The following is a 23435-nucleotide window of genomic DNA, read 5'->3' on the forward strand; positions in this document are numbered from 1 at the left end:
AGACTACTAGTTCTCGGCGTTGACTTTATAGAAAAAATTGGCACGAAAACACATGCACATTGGCAGCCATCATAGGAGCGTCCTATATCGAAATCTGCGCCCCTGCAAATGCTGTTCCATCTGTGACGCACAGGCAGGTGTGTAAAGGTGAAACTACATGTACGCCTCTGTTGGAATATGCACTCGCGTCGCTAAAAACAAACGTCAGATGTCTCCAGATTTGTCATTATTAATAAAATGTTTTCTCTCAGAAGAAATTAAAGATATCACTGGGGCCCAAGCCTTGTCCAGTTGAAAGCCATTGTCATGATTTATAAGATTTGTGCGCTAGACGTATTTCCACAGATTCTTTAATTACTGAATCCAAAAGCATCTTGCTGGGGTCAAGATTGTTGTGGCAGAATAGTCCACAGAGTTCCCTTGGTAATGCAATGATCAGCTATGGCTGACTTAAAGGCAAGTGTGGTGCTCATTTTCAGTGCATCTTTCATGTACTGTGGATATTGTCTGACCTATGTAAGCTTCGCCACACTGGCAAGAAATTTTGTAAATCTCAGCCTTCCACAGACCCAGATCATCCTTTACCAAACTGAGAAGAGCACTAATGTTTGCCGGTGGCCAGAGGATTATTTTAACTTGATGTCTCCTTAGAATCTTGTCTGCTTTAGATGAAAGGTTCCCAATGTAAGCAAGGAACACCCTGGATTTGGACAGCTCTTTATCTTCTCGATGTAGTAGGCAGTCATGTTTCTTCCTCCTTAGCGCTGTAAGAATCTGATGTGGAGAGTAACCATTGTCTTTGAACACCAACTGTAGATGTTCTAGCTCATTTGTAAGGCTGTCTCCATAAGAAACAACATTAGCCTGGTGCACCAACATTTTAAGGATGCCATTGAAGGCTGATGGCAGCTTGACGCTTGCAGATAAAGGTTCAAATGCATTGGCTTATGGTAGACAGAATGCCCTAATGACCCATCCACTCTCCTAGTAACCAAAAGGTCCAGAAATGGTAAGCAATGATCCTTCTCTATTTACAACGTAAACTGCATATTCTAGTGGATTTAATTCTGATAAAGTTCGCTACCAGAGGGGAGAGACGACTGCTCATGGCAACATCATTGATCTGCTCAAAATATTCATTGTTCAATAAAAAGTAGGTAGAGAACGTGATGAAAAAGTGCTGTTATATCAGCCGTGAACTTAATGTTAATGAGTGACAAAGGGTCCATAAGAGGAACCTTAGTGAAAACTGAGATGACATCAAAGCTCACTGAGTTGAAGTGACTTCAGACTATTGATAAAGTCAGCAGAGTTGTGAACATGATACCCACACTTGTCCACAAAATGTCTCAGTAGAGAGGCAAGATGTTTACAGTAAGCCCACGGATACGGATCTTTATCTGCAAGTGTTGAGCTGCCATTGCCCTTCACAAACTACCTGCATCCTTAGAATGTTGTGCACCGGGCTCATGTTGTTTCCGATGTAAACAGCCTCACAAATGAGCTAGAACACCTATAATCAGTTTTCAAAGCTAAGAAAAGTGACCACTCACAACATCAATATGATAAGGAACTGCTCAAGTTCAGAGCATTCCTTCCACATGTCGGCAACCTTTCTTCTAAAGTAGCCAGGATCCTAAGGAAACATCCAGTTAAAGTAAACTTCTGGCCACCAATGAAGATTTATGCCCTTCTTGTTCAGTAAAGGACAATCTGGCCCTGCAGAAGGCCAGGATTTACAATATTCCTTGCCGGTGTTGTGAAGCTTATATAGGTCAGACGATATCCACAGTACATGAAAGGTGCATTGAAAATGAGCACCACACTCACCTTTCACAGCCCAGTAAGTCAGCCATAGCTGAGCATTGTATTACCATAGGACACTCTGTGGACTATTCTGCCACTATAATCTTGACCCCAGCAACATGCTTTTGGGATTCAGTAATTAAAGAATCTGTGGGGATACAACCAGCACAAAATCTTATAAACCATGAGAGTGGCTTACAACTGGACAAGGCTTGGGACCCAGTGAACTCTTTAATTTATTCAGAGAGAAAATATTTTATTCATAATGACATAATCTGATGTTTGTTTTTAGCAGCGCGAGTGCGCATTCTGAGAGAGGGCGAACACGTAGTTTCACCTTTACACACGCACCTGCACGCCCCATATGGAATGGTATTTTCAGAGGACACAGATTTCAATAGAGGGCGCTCCTGTGATGGCTGCCAAAGTGATTGCATTTGTGCACCAATTTTTGCTGTAAAGCGACAGTGTGAACTAGCAGTCTCCAGTGGCGGACACTCACATGAAGACGGCTGGACAGTTGCCTGCCAAAATATTGTGGCAAGAAGTCAACATGATCTGGCTGCAATCCTGAAACCTCATAGAATATTCAGTAATCTGGGAAAACTGCTTTATATTTATTAGGATAGAACAAATTATCATCATTTCATTTTCTTGCCTGCCAAAATGTTGTGGCAAGAAGTCAACATGATCTGGCTGCAATCCTGAAACCTCATAGAATATTCAGTAAGCTGGGAAAACTGCTTTATATTTATTAGGATAGAACAAATTATCATCATTTCATTTTCTGAATTCATATGACAAGAATCAGGAAAAACACAGTTATTTCACCAACTGTCAGATGGTTAAAGCATTTCATCTAACACGTGTGTATATGGAATTCATACAGTTTTAAAAGAATCGTTTTGAGTATGGAACATTGCGTGGTTCACCCATTTGATGAAGGAATTTTTAATGATTGGTGTGATATACCTGTAGGTCTGCAACAATACATGCATAAATGATTACATTCTAGACAAAATGATATTCAAGTACATTGTATCTTCAGTACATTGTCATAGCATACCAAGTAAAAAATTGAAGCAAATTAAGTGTGCATGTAATTATTTTTGTTTTCCTCTAGTTGGTCAAGATCCTCGACTGGTCAACTCTGATTTATTCAATGGATTCCTTCTATCAGCTCAGCAAGAAACAAGTTGTGAGAAAAGCCAAGAAGTAAATTTGGATGTTTACCTTATGAATGGTTACAGGATATTGCTCAAGGTTCTGACTACAGAAAGATCAGACCAGGTTCTTGAGGTACATATTTCATTATCCTTACAGCTTATATCTGTTATAACCACATTATTGTGTACATAACTTTGCAGAACAGTAGCGCAGTATTGCGTCAAGTTGTATTGAGTTTTGTAGTTTACCTGGACACTGGGTCACAAACATCTACATTGGAAGCCAAGAAAAATTGTCACTAATAACAGGGGTGAAAATCTTTTGTGCTAGGAAGAGAGAGCATTATTTAATTGAAAGGGCAAGCACTGATCAGGATGTAAAAAGGCACTGTTTAGGCTGAAAAAAAGAAGAAGAAATGAATACACTTTACAAGGCAAATGATATTGAACTCCGTGATGGGAGTATGAGTGTGGGAAATGATATGAAATTTAAATCATTGGCTACTAAATTCAATAAATTATTCCTAATTGCCTATCAAATGCAGATCCAATATACTTACTTAGACAAGTAATTCATACTCTCCATCAGATTTGTCAAGTGGTCTGTTAGAAAGATCACAAAGATCATTGGGTCACTGAAAAGTAGTAACTGTTCTGGCTATGATATCTCAGCCAAAATACACTGAAGTGCCAAAGAAACTGGTTTAGGCATACATATTCAAACACAGAGATATGTAAACAGGCAGAATACGGCACTGCGGTCGGCAACACGTATATGAGACAGCAAGTGTCTGTCACAGTTGTTAGATCAGTCACTGCTGCTACAATGGTAGGTTGTCAAGTTTTTTTTTTTTGGGGGGGGGGGGAGGGGGGGGTGATATAGGCGGCACACGAGTGATGGGACACAGCATTTCCAAGGTAACGACGAAGTGGGAATTTTCCTGTATGACCATTTCACGAGTTTACTGTGAATATCAGGAATCTGGTAAAGCCTCAAATCTCCGACATTGCTACGGCTGTAAAAAGATTGTGCAAGAACGGAACCAATGACAACTGAAGAGAATCAGTCAACACGGCAGAAGTGCAACCCTTCTGAAAATAGCTGCAGATTTCAGTGCTGGGCCACCAACAGTGTCAGCGTGCAAACCATTCAACAAAATATCATTGATTTGGGGTTTCAGAGCCAAAGATCCACTCGTGTACCCTTGATGGCGGCATGAAAGGAAGCTTCATGGCTCACCTGGGCCTGTCAACATCGACATTAGACTGTTGTTGACTGGAAACATGTTGCCTGGTCATATGAGTCTTGTTTCAACTTGTATTGAGCGGATGGACATGTACGGGTATGGAGACAACCTCTTGAATCCATAGACCTGTATGTCAGCAGGGGACTGTTCAAACTGGTGGAGGCTCTGTAATGGTATGGGGCATGTGCAGTTGGAGTGATATGGGACCTGCAGTTGGAGTGATATGGGACCCCTGATACATCTAGATACAACTCTGGCAGGTAACATGTACATAAGCATCCTGTCAGATCACCTGCATCCATTCATGTCCATTGCGCATTCCGACCGACTTGGGAAATTCCAGCAGGAGAATGTGACATGTCTAGAATTGCTATAGAGTGGCTCCGGGAACATTCTTCTGAGTTTAAACATTTTCACTGGCCACCAAACTCCCCAGACATGAACATTAATGAGCATATCTGGGATGCCTTGAAAGTGCTGTTGAGAAGAGATCTCCACCCCCTTGTGCTCTTATGGATTTATGTACAGCCCTGCAGGATTCATGGTGTCAGTTCCCTCCAGCACTACTTCAGACAACAGTCGAGTCCTTGCCATATCATGTTGTGGTATTTCTGTGTGGTCGTGGTGGCCCTACATGATATTAGGCAAATGTACCAGTTTCTTCGGCTCTTCAGTGTGGTAATGTCTTGTACTGGCTTCGTACTGCCACAGTTGGGTTACCTTTGTAATCAGCTGGTGAGTCAAGGAGTTTTTCCTGGAAGACTGAAGTATGCAATACTAACGCCAGTATATAAAAGTAAAGATAAATAGCTGACCTCTAATGATAGATCAGTCTCAGTCCTTCCTGTGTTATCTAATATTTTTGAGAAAGTTGCTTACAGCAGAATGCTGAACCACTTTCTGGGAATATCCTTTTAACAACACCTCAGTTTGACTTATGTAAAGGCTTCTCTATGCAGAATGCAAAATGTGATCTCACAAACTCAATTATAGCAAAAACAACAAGAATTACACTACTGGCAATTTCTGTGGTCTTGCCAAGGCCTTTGACTATAAAGATCATAAAACTCTGCTAGGGAGACTAAAATGGTATCACATTAAAGGCCTTCCTCTTGCATATCTTAAAAGTAGAAAAAAAGAGGATCACAAATTATCATATGATGTAACAGGAATAATATTCAGAATGGGGAAACATTAAATATGATTTGCCACAAGTCTTGGAGGTTGATACTCTCCTGTTCCTGATCTGCATAGATGATTTACTGAGGACATTGGAGGGCTGTTCAAAGACAATAATGTTTGCTGATGATAAAAGTAAATTGATAAAAGGTCCACACCAGACACAGTCAACAGAATAATGGACTGGGCCACAATTGGTTCACAGCCAGCATCTTAACACTGAATCTTGCATAAACTCATATTAAGCTATTCAGGATAAATAAAAATGACTTGCAGATACCAGAAGTAGAGATCAATAAGTGTACACTAGGTGATAGCACTTTCTGTGTGCATGTGGGTAACAAACTGAGGTGGCAACAACTTGTGGATAAGTTAGCCAAGAAGCTCAGTTCTGTTTGCTTTGCACTCAGAAATATCTCTCACTGTATCGACCTGCATAAAAAGTAGTTAGCATACTTTCATTCAGTTCATCCCTAAGGCGTAATCTTCTAGGTTATTATAGTTAAGGTGAAAAAAGTGTTGTTCTACAGGAGCATGCAATACAAATATTGTTTAAAATTGATGACTGGACATATTTGACAAGCCTCTTCATAGACCTAAGGATTCTTATACATAAATACCAATCATTACATATACTCCCTAATGATAGTTGCACTTAATCACGAAAGTAAATTTAGAAGGAACTCAGCAATTCACAAGCACAGCACTAGAAGTAGAAATAATTTCCGTATAGACTATGAACATGGAATGGTAGTTGGAGCTAGATGCATGAAACACTCCATTTGGAAATGTTAGGGAATTCAGAATTCTGAGATCCACAGTGTCAAGAGTGTGCTGAAAATACCAAATTCCAGCATTACCTCTGACCCAGACAACAAAGTTGCCAGTGGCCTTCACTTAACAACCAAGTGCAGCTATGTTTGCCTAGAGTTGACAGTACTAACAGACAAGCAACAGTGCATAAAACGATTGCAGGAATCAATGGGGGATGTATGCCGAACATACCTGTCAGGATAGTGTGACAAAATCTGGCATTAATGGGCTATGGCAGCAGAAGACTGATGCAAGTGCCTTTGCTAACAATACAACATCACCTACAGCACCTCTGCTGCCCATATGACTATATTGATTGGAATCTAGGCAACTGAAAATGACCATATCAGTTGGACCCTGATTGACTGGAAAACTGTATCCTGGTCATGTGAGTCTCGATTTCAGCTGGTAAGAGCTGATACAAGGATTTGAGTGTGGCACAGACCCCAGGAAGCCATGGACCCAAATTGTCAACAACACACTGTAAAACCTGTTGGTGGCTGCATAATGGTGTGGGTTGTGTTTACATGGAATGATTGGGTCCACTTATTCAACTGAATTGATCATTGACTGGAAATGGCTATATTAACCTGCTTGGAGACCATTTGGAGCCATTCATGAACTCATGTTCCCAAATATGTCACCAGGCCACAATTATTCGCGATTGGTTTGAGGAACATTCTGGAAAGTTTGAGGGAATGACTTGACCATCCAGATTGCTTGACATAAATCCCATTGAATATTTATGGGACATTATCAACAGGTCAATTTGTACCACAAATCCTGCACTTGCATTTTCACAGTTATAGATGGCTATAGAGGTAGCATGGCTCAATACGAATGGTTACCCAAAAAAAAATCATTTTTTTTTAAAGCTAGATGTTTTTGAATTGTTTACAAAACCTTATCCCCTTCAAAATACTCTCCATTACAACTAATACATTTGTCCCACTGGTGCTTCCACTGTTCAAAACATATTTTGTAGTTATCTTTAGAAATAGCTGACAGCTACTCTCTTGTTTTTTTCTTGACTTCATCAATGTTGTTTAATCGGTGTCCTTTTATGCCCCTCTTCATGCACGGAAACAAGAAAAAGTTGCACAGAGCCAGGTCAGATGAAAAAGGTGCATGGGCAGTGGAACCATGCCATTTTTAGCCAAAAACTGTAACAAAGATGGCTGAGAGAGCAGATGCTTTGTCATGATGGAAGAAATAGTCTCCTATGTGCCACAAATTGGGCCTTTTTTTTTTATAAACACTGTTGTGCAATCTTCTTAAAACTTCCAAATAAAAGGATTGATTGACAGTCTGACCTGGGAGAACAAACTCTGAATGAACTACGCCCTTGGCATCAAAAAAGCAAATCTGCATTGTTTAGATGTTTGAGTCAAAGAAATTTTTTTGGGTTGAGTGACAATGACGTCTTGCATTGGCTTGACTGTTGCTTTGTTTCTGGTTATAACCATAGTGCCATGACTCATCACCATCACCTTGCTAGAAAATCTGCATCAGTTTCAAGTTGTTTCAAAGCATGACATTTTTCAACTAGATGTTCTTTTTGATTGTCAGTCAGAAGCGTAGGAACCAATTTGGCAACAACCCTTTTCATTCCCAAATCTTCCAATAAAATTCACTGAACCGAGCTCCAAGATAACGCACTAATCTCTGGCAGTTGATCAGTTGTGTGTTGACAGTCTGCGAGCACAAGCTCTTGAATTTTTCAACATTTTCATCGGTACGGGCAGTTGATGGATGTCCAAAATGAAGTTTGTCATGAATCAACATGTTGCCATTTTTAAACTGAGGAAACCATTCATACACTTGAGTTTTTCCCATAGTGTCATCTTGGTAAGCTGTTTTCAACATTAAAAGTTTTAGCAGCATTTTTACTAAGTAGAAATGAAAATTTCACAGCTGCACATTGTTCACTTAAAACATGCCATCATAAAAAATGAAACAAGAACAAAACTGAGCTAGCAAAAACAGTCATTACAGATGAACAAAACAAGCCAGGTTGACAACACAGGCAGCACTGAACCCTGATTTTACCCAGGTGTGCACCTCCTCACCCGAAGCAAATCAATGGCCATGAATGGACGACAAATGTCTTTCTTCAGGGTGCCAAAAATATGGAAATCGCTTGGAAAGAGATGAGGACTGTATGGAAACCATGTAGAGCTACAGTTACAATGTTGAACTCTGCTTTACGTGCAAGTTCACTTTTCATCACTTGATCTACATATAAACTCCATAATCAATCTTGGGGTGTGTGGCAGAGATTACTTTATGTACTGCTGTCACTTCCCTTTTCCAGTTGCCCCACGGGGGCTCGAATCTCTCTAATTTTGTTTTCATGGCTCTTTTGCTAGATATACAAGATCTGTTCAAAAAATTCCAGTTTGTAATTTCATGCCAGTCGTGTGTTGGAGAGAAACATGGTTGGCATTGCTGCGCACATCTGTGTTTAATGTGTATCTCCTGGAAGTTTCATTGTTGTATGTCTGATAGTTATTGTTCAGCACTGTGTTGAGTAGAATGTTGTATGTCTCACGGTTTGCAAATTTCGAGATGGCAAAGTTAGAGGAGCAACGCGATGGGTAAAATTTTGCGTGAAACTCAAGAAAATCTTTACAAAGACACACTAAGTGTTGCAGGAAGCCTATGGCGATGAGTGCTTAAGCCATACTTGGTGTTACAAATGGTTCATACAGTTTACAAGTGGGGAGATGAAAGTAAATATTATGTCATTCAGGGTATTCTTCAATGTTTACCAATGATGCTCATGTCAGAAACATCAATGAAATTAAGCGTGCCAATCGAAGACTGACTGTCCAAGAGAGTGCAGAAGAATGTAACATTGCAGTTGGATCATGTTATGAAATCATGACACAGCATCTTGGAATGCATCGTTCTGCTGCCAAGTTCATCCCACGGCTCGTGAGTCAAGACTAGAAAGACCTTCGCCTCTCTGTCGGTAAAGAGCTATTGAATCGTGCAAATGAGAAAAAGATGTTCATTAAGACAATCATAACTGGTGATAAGACGTGGGTCTACGGTTATCATGTTGAGACCAGGGTTCAATCTTCACAAGGGGTTGGGAAAGGTTCTCCAAGGCCAGGAAAAGCTTGTCAAGTCAGGTAAAATGCCAAAGACATGCTGATAGTTTTCTTTAACTTTGAAGGATTAGTTCATCATGAAATCATGCCAAAGGGACAAACTGTTAATCAGTGGTACTATCGGGACATGTTGCGACACCTGCAAGAAAATGTGAGAAGGGAATGATCTGAAATGTGGCGAAGGCAATTCGTGCCTCTTGCATTATGATACTGTACTCGCACACTCATCCCAGTTAGTGGGTGACTGTTGCACAAAAAATGAAATCACTGTGCTGCCTCATCCTCCATATTCTCCAGATCTGGTCCCTGCAAACTGTTTTCTTTGTTTCCAAAGTTGAAAATCCCCGTTGAATGGGCGAAGATTTGCAGCAATAGGCAAGATAAAAGAAAATTCGCAGGTGGACTTTCGCGCGGTGCAGTGGGAGGCATATGAAGACTGCTTCCAGAAGTGGAAATGGCATTGGGAGTGGTGTATCAATTGTGGAGGAGAATATTTTGAAAGAGACCATGCATAATAAGTAAAAGGTAAGCATAGAAAAATTTTGTGGACAAAGTTCTGGAATTTTTTAAACAGATCTGGTACGTAGGAAGAAGCAGTATATTTGTTTGACTCTTCTAGGTGTGTATGTTCTCCAAACTTCAAGAGTAAATCACTCTATGATGGAGAATGTCTCTCTAGCAGTGTTTGCCAGTGGACGTAGTTGATTGTCTCTGCGACATTTTTATGCTTACAAAATGAACATGTAACACAGCACATTACTCTTCATTGGATCATCTCTTATTTCTTCTATCAGTCCTATTGGACAGAGATACCGTACTGCTGAACAATACTCAAGTCTTGGTTGAATGAGGGTTTCATTATCTGCATTGTGAATGATTGTCTTTACTTGCTCCCAAACTTAAATTTTCCATAATGGGATATTTCACTGATTTTCTGTTTCCTTATGAAATTTGATCGTAAGAATTAAATAAAAGTAATTTTATTGTAATATTTTTGCAAAGGTGTGCAGAGAAATAGTAACAGTTTGAGCCTTTTCCAAAAAGTAGTCATCATAACTCTGCCACTGGAGCAGAGGTAGAGGGTGCTTCTACTCCATTATTTGTCTAATTTGTGTTTAGTAGTGATGCGCCTATGACTTGTATCCTGTTATAATTAAACAGAGAAAAGCATATTTTTTCTATGCATAATGGAACAATTTTTCTTGGGAGATTGTTTGCTGCGCAACACTTATTATTACTGTACAGCCCTCTTGGTGCATGTAGCCAAGGTCATCTGGATGTAACTATATACAGATATATGGCTCGTGTTGAATTCTGAAGCAATTTCATTAACAGTGAAAAGCCTTTTGAAATAGATTGTGCACTTTGCAAACATGGTACTGTTGCTTACATTGTGTCTTATGTTTCTTAATATTTGACTCATTCATACACTTTCCCATTTCTCAAGAAATTATGTCCGTACTTGACCTCTTTCTGTGCTAACCACAAAAACAAATACACCTTGTTATTCATGTACAGTCATTTTGTACACTCTACACAGCTGTTTACTAGCTAATCATCATGAAACACTTTGCCAAGGACTATATTGGGTTCTGCATATTAAGAGAGTGTAAATTGATATTAAGTCATGGTAAAACATTAGTTTTTGCCTGAAAAATTATGTTTCATTGAGATGTGTGTTTGGAGGTGTAAATCTACTCATGCAAATGAGAAACTATTTCTGCTGATAATGAGGTTAACAAATTAAGATGCCATATTTTGTCCTTAGATGTGCTCAACACCACTGTTGTAACATTACAGGGCACTGAGTCTGTACAAACTTGGCAGATATGAATTTATTCATTTAATATTTATTCAGTTGGACATCTTTTTCAATGACACAATAGTATATGTTATAACACATACAGCACTCATTGACATAAAATGAATCAGAGTAATAAATCATGGACTTCAAAATTCCAAAACAAAAATAATATTGGTGCCGACAACAACAACAACAACAACAATAACACAACAACAATAATAATAAACATACAATGTATGGAATATAGTTCATTTCCAGTGTTAATTATGGTTGAGGAAGGAGAACCTGTTAGCAGAGACAGCTGAAAATCAGAATGACTGACTTTGGTTAATGAGACTCCATCCTCTTTAAACAAACAGATTTTGTATTTCCTGTTGCACATTAGGGATTTACAATAGTAATAACACTCACAGAAATCTGCAGCACTTATAATAAATAGCATGAGCCATTATTCCCTGTTTCAACAAATTTCATCTGCCATAGCAAATTTAAATGAACCTATGATATTCCTACAGGAAAAGGAGGTAGAAACATGAAAGCATGTGGTATTAATTATGTGCTTCTGTATATACAGCCGATTCTTTTGTTTCCATATTATGGACAATATTTCGATGACTGACACAGATCCTGCAAGTTCTTCTGCTATGCGTACCTGCTGCCTGGAGTCCAACTAGACTGTGACCTATTGTTGATCCTGTGATGCTACTTGTAGCTATGTTTAACTCCCGACACACATTACATCATTTGATGTTATTTTGTTTTTCTGAGCCCTAACTAATATTTTCTGAAACACACATTCTCCTAGAGTTTCACAGCACTGATGGGTGTGATGGGAGATGAGTTTTTAACAAGTAGAATTATGGAACTGAAGCCTTGTTTAAATTGAAAACTCTTTCCCTGTTTTAGATTTTCCAACATTTTTATTTCAATAGACTCCTTAATTACACTGTCCCATATAATTGACATGCCAATGGCCTTGCCGCAGTGGTAACGCTGGTTCCTGTCAGCTCGCCAAAGTTAAGCACTGTCGGGCTGGGCTAGCACTTCGATGGGAGACCATCTGGCCTTGATTGAGAAATAGCAGCTCCGGTCTCATAAACTGACACATGGCCAGGAGAATGGTGTGCTGACCACATGCCCCTCCATATCTGCATCCAGTGACGCCTGTGGGCTGAGGATGACACGGCGGCTGGTCAGTATCATTTGGCCTTGATACTGGTCTCCTCACATTTCAAGTCATGGTTATATTTGAAGAAGTGCCTGGCAATAGCTGATTTGCGTGGTTGTTTCATTCAGGTGTGTCATTGATGTTCCTTGCATCTCTCCTCTAATAGTCAGCTCACCATAGGACATGCCACATTTGCATGGAATGTGGTACTCGCTCAGTTTTTGGAGACCTATATTATCTTTAACATTACAAACAGGTATGAAGATGTCAGTCCTATGAATGAAACTATGGTATGACTGATAGAACACAGAATCAGTTAATGACACACGTTTATTACTCACACCACACCAATACAAGTCCAGTTAAGAAGTCAAAGTCCATTCCAACAACAGTTGCCAGACAGTCTGGTCATAACTCTCAATTGTGGGGCTGGTAGTAGCATAGCACAGCAAAGCAAGATGAACTGGCTGTAGTGGCCTGCTGCTCATTTAAATAAGGCCACCTGTAGATTTGTGCCTTTATGAGCATAATGGTGGCTGAAGGTGAGACTCACTTTCAGATCGTGATGGTTTGCCCTGTATTGGCCATATCAAAGTCAGCCTGTAGGCCAGCCGGCGAGTCTTCCCGGCATGTTGTGGCTGTAGCTAAACATAGTGCTGTCACTACTCGGTCTGATTTGGTTCTCATATCCAACTGTGACGTGAAGTGGCAGTCACTGCAAATTGAGAGGAAAGTGATGACTCTTCTCAATGAGTCAGGCTTGCCATGTAAGTCTTTAATGGTCTTAGAACATGAGCAGCTGTGCCACCTGGACTATATGGCTTTCCTAAGGTTCTGTAGCAGGTGGCAGGATGACTTGCATGTTAGTGACACTATTTTAGATTGTGATGTTTTGTGGGGAAGCAGGTATGAAGAGCCAGGTGTATGGCTGTTGTAAAGTCATAGAAACAATGAGAAGACAATAGTTCATTTATTCATTGCTTACTGTATAGTAGCTGAAACGTCGTCTTGCTGTGGTCAGTGCCCAGGGACACAGTCTAGCCCTGGACAATGATGTGCACTTATCTCAGCACACAGCCTTGTGAGACTGCCAGTGCCCATAGTCGCCATGCCAGCAGATGGCGGTGATGATGATTTTATGTTATCAACACCTTGGCAAATGTAGTGTCCCATGAAGCCCAGGCAGGAGGCCAACAAACAGCAACAGGGAGCTCCCTAGTAAGTCAGATGTTTTGTGTGGCGCAGACATGTGATTCAGGGCAGAAAGCATGTAAATGTGGAGACAACCCAAAGACCCCCCCCAAATGCAAGCCTGCAGTAGCAGCGTGCACACAGGCAGGGCAGGCAGTGACTCAGCAACAAGTCAGACCCAGGCGCAAGCTATGAACACCCAGATAGGCACCCTGAAGTCAGTAGAAATCAGCTAGCCAAAGGTCCACAGCTGGAAGGCACCAGTTCAGCCCCTGGCAGCATCAGGACTAAATGCAGCCTGTAGTTCCACTGTTAGCAGGGACAGCATCCAGTAGCAGTGTGTGGGGTGTCCCTCACCAGGTTGATTACTGTCAGGAAGTACTTCTCAGAGCCAACTGCAGGCAATGACAGACACTGTACAACTGGAAGGGTGGTAGTGTGGCTGCTTGTCCCATGCCTGTTATGACAGGACATCATTCTTCCTCACATAAGCAGAATATTCGGCGCACTGCCAGGTTCAGATGTGTGGTAATCGAGGTCGCCTTTGCAACGGTCTGGCCCCAGTACTTTGCTGTGTTGACAATTTTCCAGTCCTGGCACTAGCATCAATGCTGGACATGTGGTAACTACCCCTGTCCTATAGTATGATCCATGAATGATGGCAGTTCACGCATGTTGAGGTGCAAATGGGGACTGCACAGTTGACAATTCCAAGTGTCAGTTGCAGTACATGCATGCACGTGTTTTCCTCTTGAAGAAAGAGTATATTCTGCAAATTATGTCTCTCACTTACTTATGCAGAATTTATCACTTACCACCACGAATCAGCAATGACAACTTGCAACAAATGGAATCGAAATTCACAAAACAACTCCCTATGATCACATTTAATACTTGCACTAGCTACAGCATTCACAGCAGGGTGCTCAGAACATACTAAATGCTCATTGGCTGTCAGAACATGAGTGATGTAGGTGCACAGAACAAGCCTAAACTTGACCGCCATCATTCGTGACTGCAACTATTGTGCCAGGGCTGAGGCTTTGGTAACATCAGCTCAGTCTCTGAATAGATCCTGCACGAGACTGTGGTGACAGCTTTCCAGTTGCTTGGCAACAGGCTTGATTCCAAGTTAAAATCCAGTGGTAAAAAAGTACACAAGGAAGATATTCCTCTAAGACATAGTTAATATTGGTGCATCTATGTACTAAATGGAAAAATACTTGAAAAACATTTTCAACAAATATTTAGAAAAGTGCGGACACCACATTTGAAACTTGGCTCACTTTGTACGCCATCTCAGTCAGCTGTGACTCCAGGGTATTGATATTATGGTCAGTTTCAGTGTAGCATTCCTCTTTATAAGAGTTTCACTTCATGAATCCTCGGAATAATCACATAAAGATTTGACGATTGTCTAGCTGAAAGTTCTAGGCATGCTCTGACGTCAGCTTATGTCCTCTTTGATGGCAAATACTATGTGCAAACCGATAGCATGACAATGTGTACTCTGTAGTCTGTTATTGCGTGTCATGGCAAATATATACATAGAACACTTCGAAACAAAGGTACGAGAATCCACCTTTTCATACCAATGTTTTTCTATAGATGTGTGAACAATACATTTGTGATGTGGTCATATGGAACAGAGAAGCTTGAAGAGTTCCTAGAACATTTAATTCCATCCATCACAATATAAAATTCATGATGGATGTGACCTGTATCTTCAAACATTGGGATATCATTATCTGTCATAAGGAAGTTTGATGATAAAGACTCTGGTACATAGAGCTTGAACACTTTCATCAGACAAGGAGAGTCTTACCAAATGATTTGTTCAGTACGATATCGCCAGTTGCACAACCTTCATGAGCAACTGAAAAAGGAATTTGGGGTGAATAATTTACCAACATTTCCACCAAAAAAACTTCTACCATTATCATCCAGCCAGCTGGAAGAACGGCGAGCTTTATTAGAAAAATACATTCAAGCAAGTAAGATATACTATTATCTATAAGTGATAGCTTTACAACGTTTGATTTGCACATGTCATCTTCACAGCACAGAACTGATCACATACTTACGGCCACCAGAAAACTGTTATGCAACAAACCACTGTATACTGCTAGGAATCCACAATGCAGTCTTACCAAATAATTACATCTATAAATTGTGTTATGAAGGAATGATACTCAGATCATTAAACTGAGCAGGAGTTAACAGCCAATATCAAGAACAGCTGGGAAAGAATTTGAAACTGAGACAGAAAGAGAAGCCAAGAAGCAGCTATCTACTTTATGCTGGCCCAGTATGCAGAAAGATTGGCAAGCTTCTACAGAAACTGGGTTTCAGTTTATTTTTCCGCCATTAAAAAACATAAAAAATATTCTTCATAACGTTAAAGACAATCTAGGCCTTCGAAGCTGAGTGTATTAGGCGTTCCATGCAAAATTGTCATGTTTTACATGGGGCAACCATTAGAAGAGTCGAGGAGAGATCCAAGGAACATCAGCGACACACCTGACTGAAACAACCAAGCTACTCTGCTGTTGCTGAGCACTACCATGAATATGATGAAACATGAGGAGGCCAGTATGGTGATGTAAACACCATGTTTCTGGGACAGCTTAATTAAAGAACCTGCTGAAATAAAATTTTTGGAAATTCTAATAAACAGAGAATGAGCTATCAATTTAAATAAGGTTGGGGGTCTCAGTCGCAATTTATTAAGATCTCAGCTGCCACAAACCCAACAGAGCTGGCAAACACTTTTCAGTGAATATCAGTACAGTCTTTGAAAAACAGAAGAGTACAAAATGGTACAGTGGGCATTAGGAGTTGAACTTAGCTGTAACTGGCAATACAGGACCAACAATAGTGCAGTCTAGTTGCAGTCCAAGCAGCAAGTACACATTACAGCAAAACTTTCACCACATGAAGAAGACTGTGTTGCCTGTCAAAATATTGTGCATGAAATGGAATTAACATCTCAGCTGTTTACTCAGAAGCACACCATTAATCAGTCATGCCAAGAAAGTCTGAGCGATTACAGCATTTGGCGTGTTACTAAGACCCTAGAATTCTTGTAAAAAACAGTTGAAGATGTATGTCTCAAAGAGCCGCATAGCTTTCTTTTTTTTTCAGTGGTTAAAGAGGTGCTTGATATATAAATATTGATTGTCTGCTTTGTATTCACTGAATGCCTGCTGCAGTTTCTTTTAATCAGACACACATTGTCATCACAAGCAAGGAGATGTATTGGTCATTTTAAAAATCTCCAGATACTTAATAGAAACCCATGTGAACTTCATGAATTAATATTGTGTGGTTCAGATGCCATGTTCTTGGGCTAAAAATATTCACCATACCTAAGAGAGTTGTAACTAAATTTAATTCCAGGTGACCTTAAGAGATAAAAATTGATAAGAAAGCAAGTTTCAGTGTGTCAGTGATACTAGCAATGGACAATATTCTACAAATAGTAGTAACAGAGCTGCATTCAGCTTATGAGTAACATCTTGAATATGTGCCTTCCATGGGTATTTGACCTCAGTCCCAGAAATCAAATGTCTTCTGGCTTCACTAACTGTACAAAGATTGTAAGAATGTCAGTGCAGATAGAATTGTTCATAAGGAACTGGATAGACTCTGTTTTATTGGGAGGTAGAACCAGTCTCTTACCTGTGAAATGTGAGCTGTTCGTCTGATGTTTAGATCATCATCTCAGTTTTATTATTCATTGTCAGTCTGTGTGTCCAGTGAAACCATATCTTGTATTAAAAGAACTGTGATTTTCAAATAATGGCAACCTTATGCAATTTTATGCCTACATTTGGTTTTCAGCATCAGGTAGTTAGAGTTTGATATGTTAGTTTTAATTGGTAAACTTATTGATAGTATTCCAGGTATTAATATACTCTGTTTTGCATTTTTTAGAAAGTTTGCCAGCAAATAAACCTCCCAAGTGAATATGTCTACTACTTCTCATTGTTTCTCATCAAACGTGAAGATGATGGAGATGTCACAGGTAAGTCAGTCTCTCTTGTATATATCACTTTGAACACTCAAAGTAAAATTTCCACTAGGCTTAAATATTGCAGGTACCATCAAAAGTAAATAAAAAGGCTTATTGTACATTATTTTGATTCCAGTATTGCGGAAACTTCAGGATTTTGAGTCACCGTACATATCACAGAAATCCATCCAGGGTGTTCATCGTCTTGTTCTCAGAAAAAGGTAATGCAATATTTGGTTTACTGATATCTATTACAGAAAGGAGATAAATATTAGTATGTAACATATGCCCCCCTCCCCCCCCCCCCTCCCCACACACACACATATGAACTGTATTTATTATTAGTGTACATTGTAACGGAAGTTAACATATTCTCTGAACTTGGATTCTAAATTTTTTTTGTTTGTTTGTTTGTATTGAATGTTGTCTTATAATTTCAGCTTTATCTGTCTGTTAAAAGAGTCTGAGTAAAGTATTGTTCTACAGTCTGTTGTTCATCTTATTTTTTGAAATGTTGTGGGTGCACTTTCTAAGAGTACTTTGCAAGTGGAGTGACAAAATAAATAATTTTGATGTTGGTGATGTGGCCGAATGATAAAATAGTTTAATTAGCTATTTGAATGCTGAAGAATATGAAAATGGAATTTTGGCAGATTATTTTTCAGGAATGTTTCTTTTATTATATGTCTTGAATCATGACAAAACACAACTACCAGTGTTATAAGTATGGCAATGGAAAGTTCTGATATAATGTAAATAATGTTTATTCAGCCAGCACATTGTAGACATACTGTGTGTGTGTGTGTGTGTGTGTGTGTGTGTGTGTGTGTGTGTGAGAGAGAGAGAGAGAGAGAGAGAGAGAGAGAGAGAGAGAGACAGAGAGAGAGAGACAGAGACAGAGACAGAGAGAGAGAGACAGAGAGAGAGATACATCTGTGTTAAATGCACATCTATGTTACACTGTCACACACTAATTATTCTGTGACTTATTTGTAATTTATGGCTCTCTGTCTCTTCCAGTTACTGGGATCCTAGTTATGACATTGAGCTTATGTCGGACAAGGTGGCTCTGAATCTTTTGTACGTACAGACAGTAGCAGATGTCGAAAAGGGATGGATTTTGAGTTCAAAGGAGACACAAAAGCATTTGGCATCATTGCAGGCCAGAGGAGCCAAGAAAGAGGTAATTCATTACCACATACATTTTACTTTGACATGCTTCAGAAACATGTTTTAATTGCTATGTTAGTTACAAGTTGCATATCAACATGAGCTCTGCTAGCAAAGACCTTGTGAAACTCATCTTGAGCTGTTTATCCACATAGACTTCAAAGGACAAAGATGGCAGCTGTGTTCCTTGACTTTGGAAGGCATTCTGTACAGTTCCACACATTCGTTTAGTGAACAAAATACAAGCTTACTGAATATAAGACCAGACTTGTGATTGGATTCCGAACTTTCTTGCTGATAGAACTGCATATGTCATTCTTATCACCAGTCGAGTAACTTAACAGTTAGTAGCAGAAAACTGAGATTCCACAAATATTGAAAAACCAAGTAAAAATATGCCTTTTTAGCCACTGCTCATACAGTTTATCAGAATATTTGAATTCACAAGGGAACATCACTAACCTGACCTCATATCTTAAGGGGGGAAAAGCACACTTGTCAACTATCAAGCTCAGCAGTCAATCCCATGTGAAAATTTGGGACATATTCATGATATTATGCAGTTTTGACATTCAGAATGTACAATTTTCAAACATCCAGCTACATTGCTCATTTGACACTCCCTCCACCCCACTGCAGCTGCCTAAAGCTCAGAGACAAAGTATTGTACAACAGGATGCAACAAATGACAACCAGAATCTTCTCTTTGCAGGATGTTGAAGGTGAGGAACAAAGGGTGAGAGTGGGACGGGGGGGAGCAGTCAAGTCTGCTCAACTAGTTTTGAAATCTTATTTGAGAATGCATGTCATTTTAGATGAAAAATTTGCGTGTGTTTGACATATTATGTACTCATATTACTTACCTCTTTTCACTTAAAGTAACGTGTTTGTGAAAGAAGCTTAAAAGCACAATTGCTAAATTATTGCCTGCCTGGAAGAAACCTTGCTTGACTCACAGCTCAGCTGTGCCAGTTGGGTCTTTTAAAATGTAAACAGAGGTGACAGCAAGTGTCTATGTGCAGATATCATTAGCATTATTGTGTGGCTTCGTGTCATGTTATTGATGGAATGTACGACTGTGTTAACATCTTTCGTCCCTTTTTGGCAAGAGATTGATCAGACACAGTTTCTAAATTAAGCTTGCTCTTATTCGTATTGTACACATCCTGTCTACCAACCATTTCTATAATGACACTGGTGTCAGCAACAAGCTCTTCACATGCAGTAAATATAGCTGTCTTGTTACCTAGCTTTTTAGTTGTAGTAACATGGATTATTATTCAAAACAAAATACTGTGTTTTTCTTGCCTTTAAAATGTTTTAGTGCTACCTCCACTGCAGCTTGACACTGTACATTAATGTTATAGATTGTCATCGTTCCTTTGTGTCCATTATCAAATTTATAGGTAAAACTCATTGCACTCTCTCAACTGCATAGAAAGACTGCAATAACTATTTATTTCTCCCAAAATTTCAGTTCAACAGTTTGACAAGGGAATCAATATCAGAGAACTCTCAAAACTAAAACTAAAACTACCAAAGAATTCTAAAAATGGCTTTCTACCGTATTTACTCGAATCTAAGCCGCACTTTTTTCCGGTTTTTGTAATCCAAAAAACCGCCTGCGGCTTAGAATCGAGCGCAAAGCAATCGGAAGTTCTGAAAAATGTTGGTAGGTGCCGCCACAACTGACTTCTGCTGTCGAATATATGTAGCGCTACACAGGCATGCTTTGTAGGCACAAAGATAAATACTGGCGCCAAAACCTCTGCGTCAGTAAATAAATTTTTTAAAAAAAGGTGGAAGACTAGCTTTTCTTCACCGCCCCGAGTTTTGACCACTGCATTTTCATACATTATCCAACGAAGTAAATACAGATTCTGTATTGTTCATCTTCAAATGTAGCAGAATTTCAATGTACTACGAAAATCTGACTGGCAATATTGTTTGGGATGTTTGTCAATATTGCCAACTCTACGTTCTGAATTTTTTTCCTACCTGTGAGAAGAGATGGTTGCTAAAAGGAACCTGATGAAATGTGTCTCACATGCAGTATTCTCTTCACCATGAGAATAATACGAATATAAACGTTTTGCCATGTATTCTTTCGTGTTTGCCAATATCTCATTTAAATCCTGTCTGCCTAATAAACTACGAAACTAGAGTGAGACAACAGCAAACACGGAAGAATATATGTATCGTGTCATGTTTATATTCGTATTATTCTTATGCCTAATAGTGATACAGTCAGAAATGAAGCACGGCAACTGACTAGATTTTTAAATCTAAGATGACTCTAATTTCTGTACAGAATTTGATGTACTAAAGAAGCGGCTGCAAAGATTTTCAAACAGAGAAAAATTTTCGCCTAACTCTCGTTCAGAACATGTTCTATCATACGCAGTCTATTATTTGGTTCTTGTTGATTATTATGAAAGAAAGCAGCAGTGTAAGTAACAACAAATAGCAGTCTCTTGCCATTGTTTCGCTAATGAGACGATTCCTCTCTTTTTCTTTTTTTTTAAATTGTAGGCGGCGGTAGCGCGTACAAAAGCAAGCCATGCCGTGAGCGGCGACAGGCCGTAAACATGCACTATCAGAATGCGACGAACAATGCATGACACAGTACAGTAATGCATTTTCAGCTTAGAATGACGTAAACACCTATAACAAAGAAAAACGGCACTTATTAGATCAAAGCAAAATAAACAATCGATTCAAACCAGATGAAGCACGTGAAAAAGGAAGGGTACCCATATAAATAAGGACGGAGCGCGTGACGCATAGCAATGGCTACCTGGTAAAGCTTAACTGCTAAGATTATGACTCGAATCAAACTACTGTAGCTGTATCGTCGTTCATTTGACCTAAATTGTGTCTCATATTACAATGGACGAACTTTGTTTCGATTTGGAGGTGCGGCCTAAAACATTTCTCTCCCCTTGAATTTCGAGTCTCAAATTTTAGGTGCGGCTTAGATTCGGGAAATTTTTTTTTCCTTTATTTCGAGTCTCATTTTTCAGGTGCGGCTTAGATTTGAGTGCGGCTTAGATTCGAGTAAATACGGTAGTCATTTTCTGTAGCAGGCACTTCCCATACAGCCCCCCTCCCCTCCCCTCCTTCCCCTTCATTATAGTGGAGCTCCTGATAAGTTTTAGTACTTGTGTTGAACCTGCTGACCTGCCCTTGTGAAAGTCACTGGTGTTCATTGCTCTTCTTCTGGGTTCGCTGGTTATGCCAATGGTGTCACTTCTGTAAGTTGCCCTGTACCCATTTCAGATTGAGCTACTGTATTTGGTGTAGCCATCCCCTGGCCCTGTCATTGTACAGGTGCTTGTGAATTGAGCACATAAGCCGCCTCCACTCACTCCTAAGGCATTATCAGTGGCATATCACTGTGTGGTATTGTACTTTATGTTTGTTGCACTTTGGTATCCAGAAAGGTCCCAAATAAGGTGACTGTAATTGTGTGCATACCATATCCGTTCGTAACATAACATGTAAGCACACTGCAATGTCCTTGTATACGAACACTTTTCTTTCACTGTGTCATGAGGCTGTGGGAGCACTCAGTGTAACTATGTGCCTTCTAATCTGCTACAGTATATACAGTGGCTATCATGTGGTCTGAGGTGCCTTGCCATGGTTTGTGTGGCTCCTTCCGTCAGAGGTATGGATGTGTGTTTTTTCCTTAGCGTAAGTTAGTGTAAGTTAGATTAAGTGGTGTGTAAGCCTAGGAACCAATGACCTCAGCAGTTTGGTCCCAAAGGACCTTATCACAAATTAATTTAATTACAGTGGCTCTGGTGACTTATTGATCTGTTATGCTATGAAAAATTCTGTGGGTAGGTCCAACATTTCCTTGTAAATTGTTTCAGCAGTTGAGACCCCTATGCTGAGGCTGTCCACAGCACTTAACAATACCATTGATAAGGCAGTCATCCATGAGCTATTGTGGCACCTAAGTGCAGTTTTTAATGTCCTGTGCCTTCTCTTGACCATCTCAATGCTTGATGGATGGTAGTTGATCATGTGGTGTTCAGATAATTTAGATAGCTGTAGGAATAGCACAATTCTGACTGTCGCTCTTGGTCAGTGGTGACATGAGCTTGACATCCAAATCGTGACACCGATTGTTTAAGAGGTCCATTGCTGTAGTTTCTGCTGATGTGTCTTAAATAGGCACTCCCTCTGACCAGTGTGTATATTCTGTCAATTGCTGCGAACAAATGATGATGTCCCTCAGATGGCAGCAGTGAACCTTAAAGGTTGATGTGCACATGGAAGAATTGATTTGTCATTTTCGGGAAGTCTCCTATGGTCTTCGGCAGTTGTCTACCTACTTTACACCTTTGACAGCCTGGGCACGTCCTCACCAGCGTGTGACAGTCTTTTTTTTATACCAGGCCACACTAATTTCTCCCATCAGCAATTTGGTGGATGTGTTAGCGCTGGAATGTGTGAGGTTGTGAATACTGTCAAACACCAAGCATTGCATCCTTGTAGTCACAAACAGTCTTGGGTGGTTTTTGGACATATAAACCCAAATAAGTCCCTTATTGCTTAGCATTCACACTTGATTGCATTTAAGGGGCATCATTTTGTCCTGCAGTAACTTCTGTAGCTGTTCGTCCATGGCTCACTCTGTTTGTAGCTGATTGTTATCTACTGATGTATAAATATTGCCAATCCATGAGAAAAAAAAATCTGACGCTATATTATCTGGCCCTTTTATGTGCTTAATATCAATGATAGGCTGC

General features: G+C 39.8%; 1 protein-coding gene across 1 annotated transcript in view; it reads left to right on the plus strand.

The window, feature by feature from the left end:
* The window catches only part of LOC126176803 (sorting nexin-17), a 96181-nt gene that overhangs the window by 43866 nt on the left and 28880 nt on the right, over positions 1-23435 (plus strand). Inside the window, exons 3-6 of the mRNA XM_049923987.1 lie at positions 2930-3105; positions 17427-17517; positions 17642-17726; positions 18526-18688. Of these exons, the coding sequence (XP_049779944.1) occupies positions 2930-3105; positions 17427-17517; positions 17642-17726; positions 18526-18688 (515 nt within the window). The remainder of the gene's footprint in view (positions 1-2929; positions 3106-17426; positions 17518-17641; positions 17727-18525; positions 18689-23435) is intronic.

Source organism: Schistocerca cancellata, chromosome 1 (genome assembly GCF_023864275.1).
Source record: "Schistocerca cancellata isolate TAMUIC-IGC-003103 chromosome 1, iqSchCanc2.1, whole genome shotgun sequence".
In the NCBI taxonomy this organism is placed as follows: Eukaryota; Metazoa; Arthropoda; class Insecta; order Orthoptera; family Acrididae; genus Schistocerca; species Schistocerca cancellata.